The following is a 13,638-nucleotide window of genomic DNA, read 5'->3' on the forward strand; positions in this document are numbered from 1 at the left end:
AGAGAATATCGGGTGGGAAAACCAGTCACGCACCAGTGTTTGGATCTGTCTCCACAGCCAGTTCTTTTAAATGACATTTTAACTATTGTCTAAATTATTTTTCTGTAAAAAATTTTAACAAATGGCTGCCTTGCTGTTAAATTATTCCTTAAAATGAGCCCAGTCCTCAAAGTCACTTTATGAATATAGAAATCCCACCTATATTCTAAAATTTCATTCATTTTACTGTTTGAGAAACCTTTATCAAAAATCAGCAGTTCCCTCTTGGAAAAAAAGCTTGAATTGCCTTTTCTCTGGGACTCAGGTGAAAGCATGACCTGGTCACATTCCTGCCATGGCAGGTATTATCAGTGCTGGCACGTGGTGGCACACAGCAGCTGCCACTTGATACAATGCAGAGAATGTGCCCCAGGTCCAGTAATGTCTCCTTGTGTTATGTCTTGCTCAGTGTAAAGTCTGTTACCACTCCTGACAGTCACACAGCTCCCTTCTCTGTTTCTATCATTCCACTCCTCAAAATTAGAATTCCTTTCCATTCCTAGCCTATATTCCTAGCAGTACCCTGTGGATTAATATTCATTGCAAAATAAAAATATCAGGCCAATGCATACATTGATCTGTTCTCCTAACCCCAAGCAGCTGTGCCTAGACCTGGTTCCATACATATACTAGCTGTAAGCACAAACCTTGCCTCATCTGTACTCAGTTTATAACTTCAGAAATATCTAAAAGAGATTAGTAGTTCTAAGGACTGTGGTGTGTCCTTGGATGGCAAGTTTTGCTAAAAATTCTGGTGACACAAGAAGGTGAGTTGCTAATCAGCAGAACCACCACAAATGCAGCATTGTTTACAACAAAAATGGAAAAAAACCCAAGACCACTTCATTCATTTGAGAAAGACCTAATTTACTGATGAACAGATTATAAGACCTAATTTACTGATGAACAGATTATAACATACAATGTGTTTGTTAAGGGTATGGAAGACTCTGGCCCTTAGCTTCATGCAGACTCCTGAAAAACATCCCTGTCTGCAATGGGAGACTTGTTAGTGGGCAAGGTCATTTGCACAATGGCATAAATAGAAAAGCGGGAGGCTGAATCTACTCCCAGAAAATGGAAGGAAATGTTTCTCTTGTCTCACACAGAGAGAAACACTGTCCTTTTTTGTTTGTGCTGCTTGGGAAGCCTTTAGAGGTGACCAGAGAGCAGTCACACTGCTGTGAGCAGCAAGAGCCAAAGAAATGTTGTGTTCCCTCTATCCTTCTGTTCAATTGTGAGCTGTTCCTTGATTCTCTGTCCTGGCCCTTGTCTCCTCTTTGTGTTCCACCACCTCCAAAGGGGCCTTCTCAGAGGCCAAGGCTGGGCAGAGTCCAGCCAATCTGTCAGATTTGGCAGGGCACATGACAGAGAATTTACCCAGGTTTCATACTGCTACAACAAATTCCTCTCAGCAGCTGGAGGCCAGAGGATTTCTCAGCTGGCACAGAGTCAGAGCTCTGTACAGACAGTGCCTGCTCTGGCCTAAAGCCTCGTGTGACAGACAAACCTGAACCAGCACAATCGCCATGTGCTCCATCAGCTGTTTCTGATTTGCAGCAAAGGTGCTTCTTACCCCTCTTACAGGGCAGATTCTGGCTCTCCCTAGGCTATGTGAGTGTGGCTGAAGGATTTTCAAGTGCTTGAGGTGCAGCACAGAGCCTGTAATCCCTCTCTTGAGAAGCCTGTCAAGCCCTGCATGTGGACAATGCCTTGGCTTCAGCTCTTGCTCTGCCATGGCACAGTTTGACCAGAGACAAACGGCACCTTCTGAAGAAACACTTCATGTTTGGAAGAGGGAGGACCATCCTTTTGGTGCACTTAGGAGCACCAGCACAGCACTGTGGCCTTTCCTTTGTGCTTGAGAGCACAGCACACTGTGCACCTGCAGGACAGGCCATGTCTGCACTGTGATTTCACACTGCAGATCCCTGGCCCTCTCGTGTGACCCCCAGCATAAACGACAGACCCTGGATCCCTCAGCCTCCTCTGCTGTTAAGTGTCCCTCTGTGAAAAGGGAACTGATTGAATTGTTTCACATTTAATTTTCCCTTCCCCTAAGCACTCACCTTCTCCATGCAGGGTGTCACTGGTGGTTCCTGGCTGTCACTGCTGTATCCCGGGCCACTGCCTCTAGGAGAGGGGACAGAGCAGTCCCTGCAGCCAGGCCATGGCAGGGGCTCTCTGCACAGTTCCAGGGCCCTGGGCTGCACTGCTTGGCCTCCTCAGGCTGCAGAGGGTCAGACAGACAGACAGCCGTGCTGTGTGAGCCCTGTGAGAAGGTACCAGCTATGTCTGGGCAGACAGAGTTAAAGAGAGGTAAAAATGTTGGTCTACTAAGAGATGTGTCAGGGCCAGAGTCACTTGGACTGAGACCAAAGTCCTTTAAATAGGAGAGTGCTTGATTATTCAGCTGGGCATATTCAAAATTGATCTTGCTTTGAGTAACCTCATCTAGGACTTTTGCTCTACTTCTCTGATCTTCAGAGCAAATTTGCTCCCCATTTTGCTTTAAGTGATAAGGACTGCTAGATTGGAAACTTGTGTCATAGTTGTATTGGTTTGTGCTAGGAATACTGGGATATTCTGGAATTTGAGCAAGGCAGTTGCATTCATTGTGCAACAATAACTTGTTTTTGTACTGAGACATCTTATGAATGATACTGTTCACTTCATTCCCAATGTATTTGTCTTCTAGGTGCTTGTTTTCATAGCTGATTTTTAATGATGCCACCTGTGTTACACAGTGCTCTAAGAGCTGCACTATGTTAGTGCTGCTCTCTGTTGGTGTGGGGCTCACGTAGCTCTGGAAGTGATTGAGGGTTAGAGGCTGCAGTGGTTTGTCACAGGAAACAGAGAGGGAGTGAAACATTGGTTTATTTCTGTCTTCCCTCTCAGGGGGATCTCGGAGTGAGGTCGCAGCAGTCTTGTAGGAGTAACATGATTCTACTTCATGATTATCATCTAATGAAGGACTTTCAGAGCTCTGGGGGCCACTCTCGCTGTCCAGCTTTTCTGGCAGTGGGTTTTTATCTCTGGATGTCTCACATCCCAGAGAAATTGCTACCTTCTCATTCTCAGTTGAAGATGTCTGCAGATTGTCTCTGTTAGCCTGTGATTGTGGTGCATAACTTGGTGATCTGGTGGTTTCCACAGTCCCAGGCACTGTAGATAAGTCCTTGTGGTGACTCCCTTCTCTTCCTTGGCAATCCAGATCAGATGTGTTCAGGCAGGAGTCCAGGCTGTGGTCTCTTCCAGCAATGTTTGCTGAAGAGGCCTGGGTTGCGTGTTTGCTTTCCCCCAAAGGCACACATAGGTTACATGTATTAGATTCACCCTTGCCTGGTGTCTCCTGCTGAGCTTCTGTGCTCCCTTTCTGCTCTGGACTGTGACTGGGCAGGATCAATGAATCATTAGATTTTTCTGGCTGTGACTGAGGACTCTGAAGAGAGTCAGGGGAGGAGATGAGTCCCGAGTGTTTTCGTAGCCAGTTTATTATCCCCATGGTCAGTGAAAGCTCAGTATCACACAGCTTTAGCAAACATTCTTTGCCTTTCCATGTGCTGTGGAAAAAACCCTGGCTAATGATGTCTAGAGTTGGTTGGGAAGCCATGTTCTCCTCAGCTCCAACATGAAAGCTGTAAATGGACAAAGGGATTTCAATGGCTTGCTCTGAAACACTTTCAGAGGCACACAAGTCATCATCAAGGATAGGGCTTACTTTGACTTCGTTTGGGTCATAGAAGAGCTCATAAAGGGCATCTCCACTGTAGCTGTCTCTTGGAAATCTACCTGGGACACCAGGGGTCTGAGCTTCCTTCAGTTCATCCTCTTGTCCGGGAGAGAATGAATCATAGTAGCCTTCATCACTCGTGGATGTGGATTCCTGGTTTTCACTTTTCGGTGTTTCTGTTTCTGTGGAGCTGGCTTTGGAATTGTCACCTTCTTTATCAGGTGACGCCTGGGGGTCTGTGACCAGTACAGCAGCCTGACTTCTGTCCTTTTCTGCGTCAGAACCAGGTATCTTCAGTAACTTCTTTTCAAACAGAGCACTCTGATGCAGCCTTACTGATTTGTTGATGTTGTCCCAAAACTTTGCAAATTCCACTGTCTCATTCTGGCCAGGAGAGGCCAGCTGCTCCACCCCACCTTGGAAGGAGCCCATGCCAGGACTGTCTTTGTGCTTGCTTCGCCTCAGCAGAAGGTCTTTGCTGTTCTCCAGCTCCAGGTGAGCAGAGCTCTCATCAGCAAAGATTTCCCCACAGCCAGTGAGGGAGTCAAAGCTCTTCAGGGAGGCAACATCTTCACACAGGGCATTGCAGTAGTCGTAGGAGGAGTCAGACTGCAGTTCACTGTCTGAGCAGTCCTGTGACAAGCAATCAGCTGCACAAGCTTCTCCAGTTTTGAAAAGATACTTTGCAAGACGTCCAGACAACTCACTCTTGCAGCCTGGAGAGGACAGGTTCTTGTCCTTCTCCACCAGAAATGAGAGGCTGTCTGGTTTATTTTTTCTTATATGAAATATATCTCTGAGCCCTTTCTTAGATCTCTTGAGGGAAATCCTCTTCCTGGGAATGGTTTTTGCGACAGCTGGTACAAAAGGCATCTGTGGCACAAAGTTCCTGTAATCAATCATCTGACTGCTGCAAGCAGACTGGCTGGGGCTGACCACACACTCCTTCTTACTGCTGGAGCTGGACATCCCTGAAAAGCTGATGCTATTGACAAGTCGGGCCTTGCCCTTTGCAGCAAAACCCTCCTCGCAAGCCCTGCTGCTGGGGCTGCAGCTCTCTGCTTTGTCTGCCTCAGCAACGCAGTCGTGGGTTTTACTCTTCCTTACAAGCTTGTAGGAGGAGCCAGATGATTTTTCCAGGTTGTGACCACCAGTTCCACTCCTTGCTGCTCTGGTAGAAAATCTGTAGTTCTTGTGTGTGGCCAAACATGCCAGCTGGACTTCAGCCACACTTTGGTTCCCCTCCAGAGCTGCCTTTTTGTCTTTGCCCATCTCATCTTTGTTGGTGGGAGCTGCATGCACTGGTGGAACTTTCTCATGTTGCACACTGGATTTTATGAAGGTTTTTCCTCTCTTGAGCTCCATACTGCTTCCTCACATCTGTTTCTGTAAAGAAAACAGCAGAACACAACTATTGTGAGGTTGGTGGGTAGCACTTGTAAATTTTGAAAGCAACTGGAGAACAAAGGAAGGGTTTCTAACCAGCATAAAATTGAGTTTCTCTGCCATCAGACATTTCCATCATTGAGTCATGGTACTGCATGAGAAACAGACTGAGTGAAACTAAAGGTGTGTTGGCTGGAAGATTCAACGTGGAGAAAAGATTGCACATTATGGGTTGGTAGTTGAGGCTCACAGAACATTTTGTCTGATAGAAATAAACAGATTTGCATTGAGGATTATGACTTCAGGATGGCTTTTAACAAGGTAAAGGTCCTGTTCTGAAGGCATCAGTGAAAAGCAATGCCTGAGAAAGTTCAACATGCAAATGTGTGTATCTGGTAGGCAGCAGTTCATGGATCTGTACCTTAGAGGAGGACAAAAATCTTAAGTTGGGAAATCTCCTAAGAAAATGGATCAAACTTTCGACACACAATGCTCACTTTATATTAAAATAATCTTTATCTGTGAATAGAAAATCCATAAACCTTGGTACTACCCTGGAAGCATGCAGAGACTGAATTACTGATTTTGCTTCCCTCTGAGCGTAATATATAATTTTCTACACTGCTACTTTTATTGTCAAAAATCAAAAATACCACATTGAAAATCATTGTAAGTCATGACAAAAGCGTCATCTCCAATTTACAAAGACCAGAGTAGCACACAGAGGCATTGCCATATTCAGTCTGCACTGTGCATTGATTAGCTATTTCTAAAAATACTCTAGTATCTGTATCAATGCCAGTTCCAGGCTCTGCCTATATAATTTAGTATTGAACCTGTTTTTATATTTTCATAAATCTAATTATTCATTAATTATTTTAGCCATGTCACTGCCAGTTTTCTGGCAGTTCTTTCGTGGAAAGATCTGATCCCTTCCTGTCATGCATCAACTCGAATATTGAGTAAGTCAATGGATTTCCACAAAGGTAGGTCAGGGATGAGGCAAGCACTGCCTAAAAGCTGTTGGACCAATCAGATTTTTACTTGGTGGAAACAGCACAGTAACTCCAAGTCCTGTTCTTGAAAGAACGTGCTTGGATCTCTCCCGAATGAAACCTCATTTAATGATTTATCTTGTTTTGAATTGGTTAGACATAATTAAACAATTGGAGACACTGAACAGGAGATCTTAAATTCAGCACCCAGCCTAGGCTTTGTACTCCAAAAATAGAACTTAAAGCAGTCTTCAGGCTATTTTGAACTATAACAGCTGTCTGTAGCTTCCAGAAGCTTTCCAGTTGCCAGCCTTGCTGGAACAGCCTCACTCTGACCATCACCTCACAAGATGCAGGACTGTGTATTTGGGAGCACTTCAGCAGGCAGATCAGTGACAGCCCCTTTCTTCTAGAAGCTGCAAACTAACAGGTGATTAGCAATGTTTACAAATAAATGTAGGTCAGTGACAGAAGGCAGAGAACATAAGGGCAAAGTGTGAATATTTGACATGCAGTGGAAACATGGTGGGTAGTGATAGATGGGCATCTATCAGTGTGATTGAGATGTTGGCACATTCATCTGCACTTGGCACTCCATGTGAGTGTTACAGAACAGTCTTAATGAAAGCCAGTAAACATTTTACAACCCTGTCAGGTATCTGGAGTTCACTGATGCTGCAGGAAACTTGTTTTGCATATTCAGAAATAGGTCACTGGGACACGATTACACTCCTCTTCTGAAAAGCAAGGTGTGATCGACAAGCAATGCAGCATGCAGAACTCCAGCAGGGTTGTGAAAACAATAAGAAAAAGCTGATGCAAGACCAGTTATTAATATCCCAGAAACAGAGTGTCTGACACCTCAGTCCTTTGCAAGTGCAGAAATAGGTACAGTGTCCCTGTGTCCCTGCTGCTGCCAGAAGCTCCTCAGAGGTCTGTGACATTGGCAAGTGCCCGCCTTACAACAATGGGATGGGGGACTCTTTGTAGTCCTGCAGCTGTTTCTGCCTATTCTGAGCATTAAGCAAAGGTCATTTTGCAGGATATTGATAGCTGGGAACTTTTGTGCAGATGCATTAAAAAGGCTTTTAGGGATGGATTTATTTACTGTCAAGTATGAAACATATTAAAGCTAAGAATTTAGGATGACATTGGATAATTTTTGGAATAAAGTAATGTTTGATCTGAATTGTATCTCATTGATAAGAAACACAATAGATGACCAGTTTGATAACTGAGTCTCGAAACTTCAAGGCTTGTTCTCATGTCTTTTTTTTTTTTTAATAGATTAGATGAACAGTTTTATCTTGAAAGCCAAAATGGCCCAAGTAACACATTTACTGAGAATATCTCTAGTATAATAATGTGAGATACACTGATGGCAGCTGATGCTACCTTTTCAGTTTTTCTGATGAGGAAAAAAGTGTTAGGTTTTGTTTTGGTTTTGTGGGGATTTTGTGGTTTGGTTTGTTGGATTTGTTGTTTTTTTTAATCTACTATGTATATATATAATCAACAAATTTGTGTTCTAATTATTTAATGTTACTATTTATTCCCATATATTCTATTTCTAACACTCCCCCAGGATTCATGCCAGACTTAGTATCTAGTTCATTGGGTCATCCCTCTTATTCTAAGACTGTCATATCTTTGTAAAACTTCCCCATTAAAAATGTTCTTTAAAATGAACAAAAGAAAGGGAGGACCTGCTCAGTCAACTCTTGGAGGGCTCCTCAGGACAGGCTACCAGAGTCTGCAGATTTTTTAAAACATTCATCTTAGATGCTGTTTTGTTACTTCCCATACTCTGAGTTCCTCTTCATACTCATGTGATGTAAACTATCAATGAACTTCTTTCCAAAAACAGACCAGAAACATTTATGTGATGATTTGCTCATTCTATATCTATTAATACTTTTAGCCCTTTTCATTGCAATGGATTATACCATGATACGGGATTTTTTGGGTCTCTGCAGGGACACAAGTTCTATCTCTAACCCCAGAAGCTGTACCAGTGAAGTTAGAAAGAGATTAAAGTGCTGTAAGGGAAAGTTACCCTCCAGTGGTTACATAAAGCTAAATCAAAATTCTATAAAAAATCATTACAGGCATTCAAAACATAGTACATTTTTCTGGGATTTCTTGACCCATGCACTCAGCTACACCAGTGCCTGTCTCTGCTCCTTTTCAATTACTCTTCTCTTGGACTTGCAGAATGTCACTTCTTCCTCAGGGATAAAAGATACATGAGGGTCTGATTTCCATCTTTGCAAAGGAAATACAATTTTCAACTAAAAGTCACTGTAAAGAACAGAAACTTGTGGAAACTAGCAGTCAGTGTACTGAGAGTTTCAATCCTTTCTTCATTAATAACAAAATGGTTTTTTACTATCTGCAAAATTACTTATGGAATGTGTTTAAACAGAGGGATCCTCAAATTTTACACTGGGCTACAGTTTAGTTGTCTTTTACAACAAGATTGGGTGCAGCAGCAACATTGAGGTTTCCCATCCACAGTAAACTACTTTTTATCTGGCTTGATCAGAGCAGCTGCTCACTTTTAGGATTCACAGGTGTCTAAGCAGGCAATTAGACCCAGATTTGAGGCTGATTCTATAATGGGAGTAAGGTTTTCCTTTACATTTGGATAATATTGCTCATAAAATGCAGAATTACTTCATGCTCAAACATATACCACCTGGGCAGGGTGTGTCACAGCCTTTTCCTAAAACCAGGAGGTTTTACTGCAGATTCTGTGATTCATCTAAAAGTAAATTAAAGTTTTAGAATGGAAACATGAACACTTTCCTGTGGGCTGAGGAGATTTGATTTTAGGACAATCAAAGCAATTGCTTCTGGATCTGGGTTATGAGGACCTGAGCAAAACCGAGTTAGGTAACTGTTCTGGTTAATAAGAGCCATATTCAGATGGCCTAAATCCCCCCTAAGCCCAGGCCAACACACAAAGGCCAAAGAGGGGCGCAATGGAGCCAGACATTCATTGGGAAAATGGGTGGAGGCAGGATTCAAACTCTGCAGGTGTTGCCTCTGCCATGTCAGCCAAAGAGAAAGGTCACATTTGCCTCTGCCCATGGCCCCAGCACTCTCTGCCAGCCATCCTCAAGTTTCCCTCTGTGATGGAACATGAGAGAACCTTGCTCTGGGTTTTTGGCTGGGTCAAAGTTGTTGCATCTTTCTAGCTTATAACTCAGTAGAAAGGTTTGTTTATGCTATCTTCAAAGAAAAGGTAAAACATCAGTCCTCTTGCATGTAATTCTAGGAATACCATCCTACTGGGAAAGTAGAAGTAACTGTTTCAGGGAGGTGGCATGGATAGAAATAACACCATTACAAGGAGGAAATTTAAAATCTCCATCTTTGGCAAGTTTGGCTCAAATATAATTTTGCTCAAGTAGGAAAAAATGTAATTGAGGTTCATTTATTTCAAAATCTCATCAGTGATCCAGCTTGGACCGCTCTTGCTTGCTTGTTTGATGTGTAATTTATATATAATCCTCTCTCTTGGAGATAGAAATAGGTAAAATTCAGAATATACTGGTTTTGAAGGGGAGATAGGAGTGTTCTTTCTTTACATTTATATCACTGTCAGTGAAGCACACACTAGCAATGCCTCACAATTGGCAGATGTGGAGATGGTGCCTTGCTGTCTCTTGCTAAGCAGAGTTCTGCATGTCACTTGGCACCTGAATTTCACCTCCCTCCGAGCATTTGCCTTTTATTAAAAGAGAAAAGTTGATAAACACTGAATAGTCTTTCAAGATTTTTAATGCAAAAATAAGGGAAAACCTCTCTTTGTACTGCTTTTGTGGTTTTGGATACAAGTTTGGAGTGAGTCCAAAATCCCTTTTCCACAAGTGGCTTCATATCAATCAGACTTAAGATGCTGAGTATCACAGGCACCTTTGAAAATGTTACCCTGCTTTTCCATCAGAAATCATAGTATAATTTAATTTCCTGAAAGCATCTCTCTGGTTTGGGTATATGGACATGCATTAAGATTCAAATCCATGCATTTTAAGATGAAAATTTTAACAAATATTTCTTGATAAATCGTGTAATGGGAAAGAACACAGAAGAACAGAGCACTCTGAGAGGCTCTCCTGATTCTTAGCCTCAGGAGGATTTTTACTGGCCACCAGTTGGAAGTCCTAAAATGCAAAAAACAAGCAAGCATGAGGTGGTGAAAGCCACAGCTACTTTTAAAGTCAGTGAACAACACTCATTTTAATCTTTAGTATCTAATCAATTAGCAGTGCATAAGGAACAGCTGGTGTTCCCTGTAAAGCGTGTGGTGGGGGGAGATTTTTGGAATAAGACTGTTTATTTACAGGCAAAAATACTAACTCTCTATGTGAGAAGATGAAAGTTAATAATGGGAATACTTACTAATAATCATGAACATATATTTCATTCTGTTAATTTGATTTTTAATTGCAAAGCAGAATACGGCTTCCTTGCCAGAGGGTAGTGATATTCTCACTGCAGTTATTGTAACACTGTTTCTACTGAGCAAATAAACATAACAGTTCTTCTGGTGAAAAGCAAAGAGGATTTTAAAGCAGAGCTCATCTTCTCCCTTAAACTGATTACCCTGCTACCATCTCATCTCCATTAGAAAGCAGAAAAGAACAGGGTGGAAAGGACGGAGGATGTAATCAGGGACAGTCGTGATTCAGGGAACAGCAGAATGTTTCTTTTTAAAGGCGCCTGTGTGACACACAAACCTGCATTGAGATCATGCCTCTCCTTAGGAGTACTCCTCTCATCACCCTTAGTGGCTGGATCTTATCATTCCCCTTAATCATTTGTCTCTCTTGGGTAACCCAGGATGCCTAAATATTTGCATATACATTTAGGTCAGGCACTGGCTTTCTCATGAAGAACCAGCAAAAACCACATTAGTGTGTTTTTAATTCAACCCTCATTCCACTGAGCACACAAAGTAAAATCTTACACTCCCCAGCAGAATACTAGAAAGATGTGCAGTTAAATGCTTAATCTTATTAGCAATGTGCTATAGGGAAGTCTGAACCTTCCTTTAAGCCCTGACAACTGTTTTGTGGAGCTCAGGATTTTTCATAGTAAAATTAACCACGTTTCTACTCCCAGCACACTGTCCTGCTGCGTGCTGACAGGAGTGATCCCTGGGGGCAGAGCAGCACCCACAGCATCCCTCAGCATCCTTCAGCCCCAGGTGAGGCACCCAGTGCTTTCCCCAGCCCCATCTGGGCACCCACAGCATCCCCCAGCCCCATCTGGGACACCCACAGCATCCCCCAGCCCCATCTGGGCACCCACAGCATCCCCCAGCCCCATCTGGGCACCCACAGCATCCCCCAGCCCCATCTGGGCACCCACAGCATCCCCCAGCCCCATCTGGGCACCCACAGCATCCCCCAACCACACATGGGGTGTGGGCAGGGCAGAAGGAGGCTGAGCCCATGACAAAAGGATGCTCCTTCTCTGACAAAATCTCTGCACCCCTCTCTCAGTTTTCTTCTATACCTGAGGCTGAAAGAAACGTAACTGGCTCAAAATGTTCCAATTACATCATGCAAAAGGGCAGCCAGCTCTAAGTCCTGCGCAGGGAGCTTTCCAGTCATCACTGTACTGCTAAGAGAAGGCAGCAGAGCAGAAATTTCCACTGCATACCTGAGAAGGAAACAGCTTTTCTTTTCTTGCCCTGACCAGCAGCCTGTTGGTAGCAGACAGCAAAGTGTTAACACTTTGCTTTGGCTGTCCTCAGTAATTTATTGTTTTAAAAGGAGATACAATGTGCATTTTTATAAATACAGGCACAGACTTGCCAGATGTATGGAAAAAGAAGTAAAAAGCAATGCTTCAAAAACAAGCAGTCATCCCAAAATAATACTCACTCAGAGTCACTGTGTCAGAGCAAAAGAAATGCCATTGCACCAGAGCAAACGAGGCAGATCACAAAAATGCTACTCACCATGTTTTATCAGTGAGCAGAAATCCTGTCTCCTAGCCTTGCTCCTGAAGCTGCTCTTTATCCAGAGCTCCTGTGATGCTTTTCAGATTCTGAGGGGCTGGACCACTGCTGCTCTCCAGTGTTACTCTCCACCCCCTGTCTTTTCCTCCTCCTTCTTCCTCCATCCCCACCCCCTCATTCCTCCAGCTTGTAGCTTTTTCATACCTCACATAGATTCTAAGCTTCCACATGGAGCTTGATATAGGAAAGATGCTTATTTCAGCCATCTGCTTGGTGCCATGGAAATGCCTCCTTTGCTTTAGGAATAAAAGCAATGAGATAAGCCTGGGAGTTTCTGAGCTAGCATTTTGGTTCCTCTTTATATGACTGCTTATTGAATAGGGAGGAATACATCCAAATTAATTTCATGTCTCATGTGTTGTTTTGTTTCAGACCAGGATTCAGGAAAAGTGATCTGAATATGTTTTGGTTCATGTGATGCTTCACTGGCAGTGTATGCAGGCTATTGGAATGTGCCACCTTTTGTAGAGTTTGAGTAAAAGCTGAAGTTAGAAGGGATTTTGTGTGGAAGCAAAGTGGTATAAGGGGAAAGAGTGACTATTTCAGCTGCCCAAGGCTGGAGTGCCTGGTATTAACCTCATAATGCCTTCAACAAAAATCATTTACCAAATTCTCCTTTCAGTCTAACTTCTGCTTCAGTGTGCAGCAAAGGCAACATTTGATGGTACAACATCATTCTTTGTTATATACACGAGTTTATTACCATCACAAACACCAGGGCTCTAATTTCACAGAAGTGTAAAGCTGGCATCCTTCCCCCAGCCCTCTCCACTTGAAGGGCTCCCAATCTGATCACAGCTTGATTGTTCCATTGATTCCTGTCTAAGTCCTTTACCTCAGCCTCTCCAGCCTCCTGCTCGCAGAAACACCTCTGCTGGGGGCAGGAGAGGAGCCTCCTACAAGCCAGAGTGGATGCCATGAAGCAGTGGCTTCATCCACTTCAGCAGCTCTGCTGTGAGTTCAGAGCTGCACTCAGGATTACCCAGCAGCTGTTGAGGACTGGTGTGTCTGCAGGGGAGCTGCCTCTGAGGCAGGGGCTACTTCACTGCTGCTCTAAGGCAGCAAACAGGCAGCTCTTGGATGGCTGAGACAGACAAGTCCAGTCCCTGGAGGCATTCAGGAAATCTCCAGCTCTGCATGGACTGAATATGAGCATTCCCTCGCAACTGGAGCAGGTGCAGCAGTCAGAGAGCCAATCTCTACTGTCCCCACATCACAGCAGAAAGGGAACAAAAGCCTTCACCTGTTCTCATCTTCCTTTTCATTGTGTGCTTTTGCTGAATCTTGGAGACGGGAGGAAAGGAGCTTGAACTTTTGTGCTGTCTAAGCTTCTAAAGCTGGAAAATCAGCCTGTTAACTTCAAAGCCTGCAAAACAGTGTTCCTGCTCTGAATGTCAGGCAGCAAGCTACTCAGGTGTTCCTGATGGTAGAGACTGGAAAATTACACCCTG

At 43.6% G+C, this 13,638-nt stretch overlaps 1 protein-coding gene across 1 annotated transcript in view; it reads right to left on the reverse strand.

The window, feature by feature from the left end:
* AMER3 (APC membrane recruitment protein 3) overlaps window positions 1-12,207 on the reverse strand; it is a 41,738-nt gene extending 29,531 nt beyond the window's left edge. The window contains exons 1-2 of the mRNA XM_036389110.2: window positions 12,128-12,207; window positions 2,109-5,158 (exon numbers count right to left, since the gene is read on the reverse strand). Of these exons, the coding sequence (XP_036245003.1) occupies window positions 2,126-5,137 (3,012 nt within the window). The 5' untranslated portion in view covers window positions 5,138-5,158; window positions 12,128-12,207 and the 3' untranslated portion in view covers window positions 2,109-2,125. The remainder of the gene's footprint in view (window positions 1-2,108; window positions 5,159-12,127) is intronic.
* Between the last annotated feature and the right edge of the window lie 1,431 nt (window positions 12,208-13,638).

Source organism: Molothrus ater, chromosome 10 (assembly GCF_012460135.2).
Source record: "Molothrus ater isolate BHLD 08-10-18 breed brown headed cowbird chromosome 10, BPBGC_Mater_1.1, whole genome shotgun sequence".
NCBI classification, from domain to species: Eukaryota; Metazoa; Chordata; class Aves; order Passeriformes; family Icteridae; genus Molothrus; species Molothrus ater.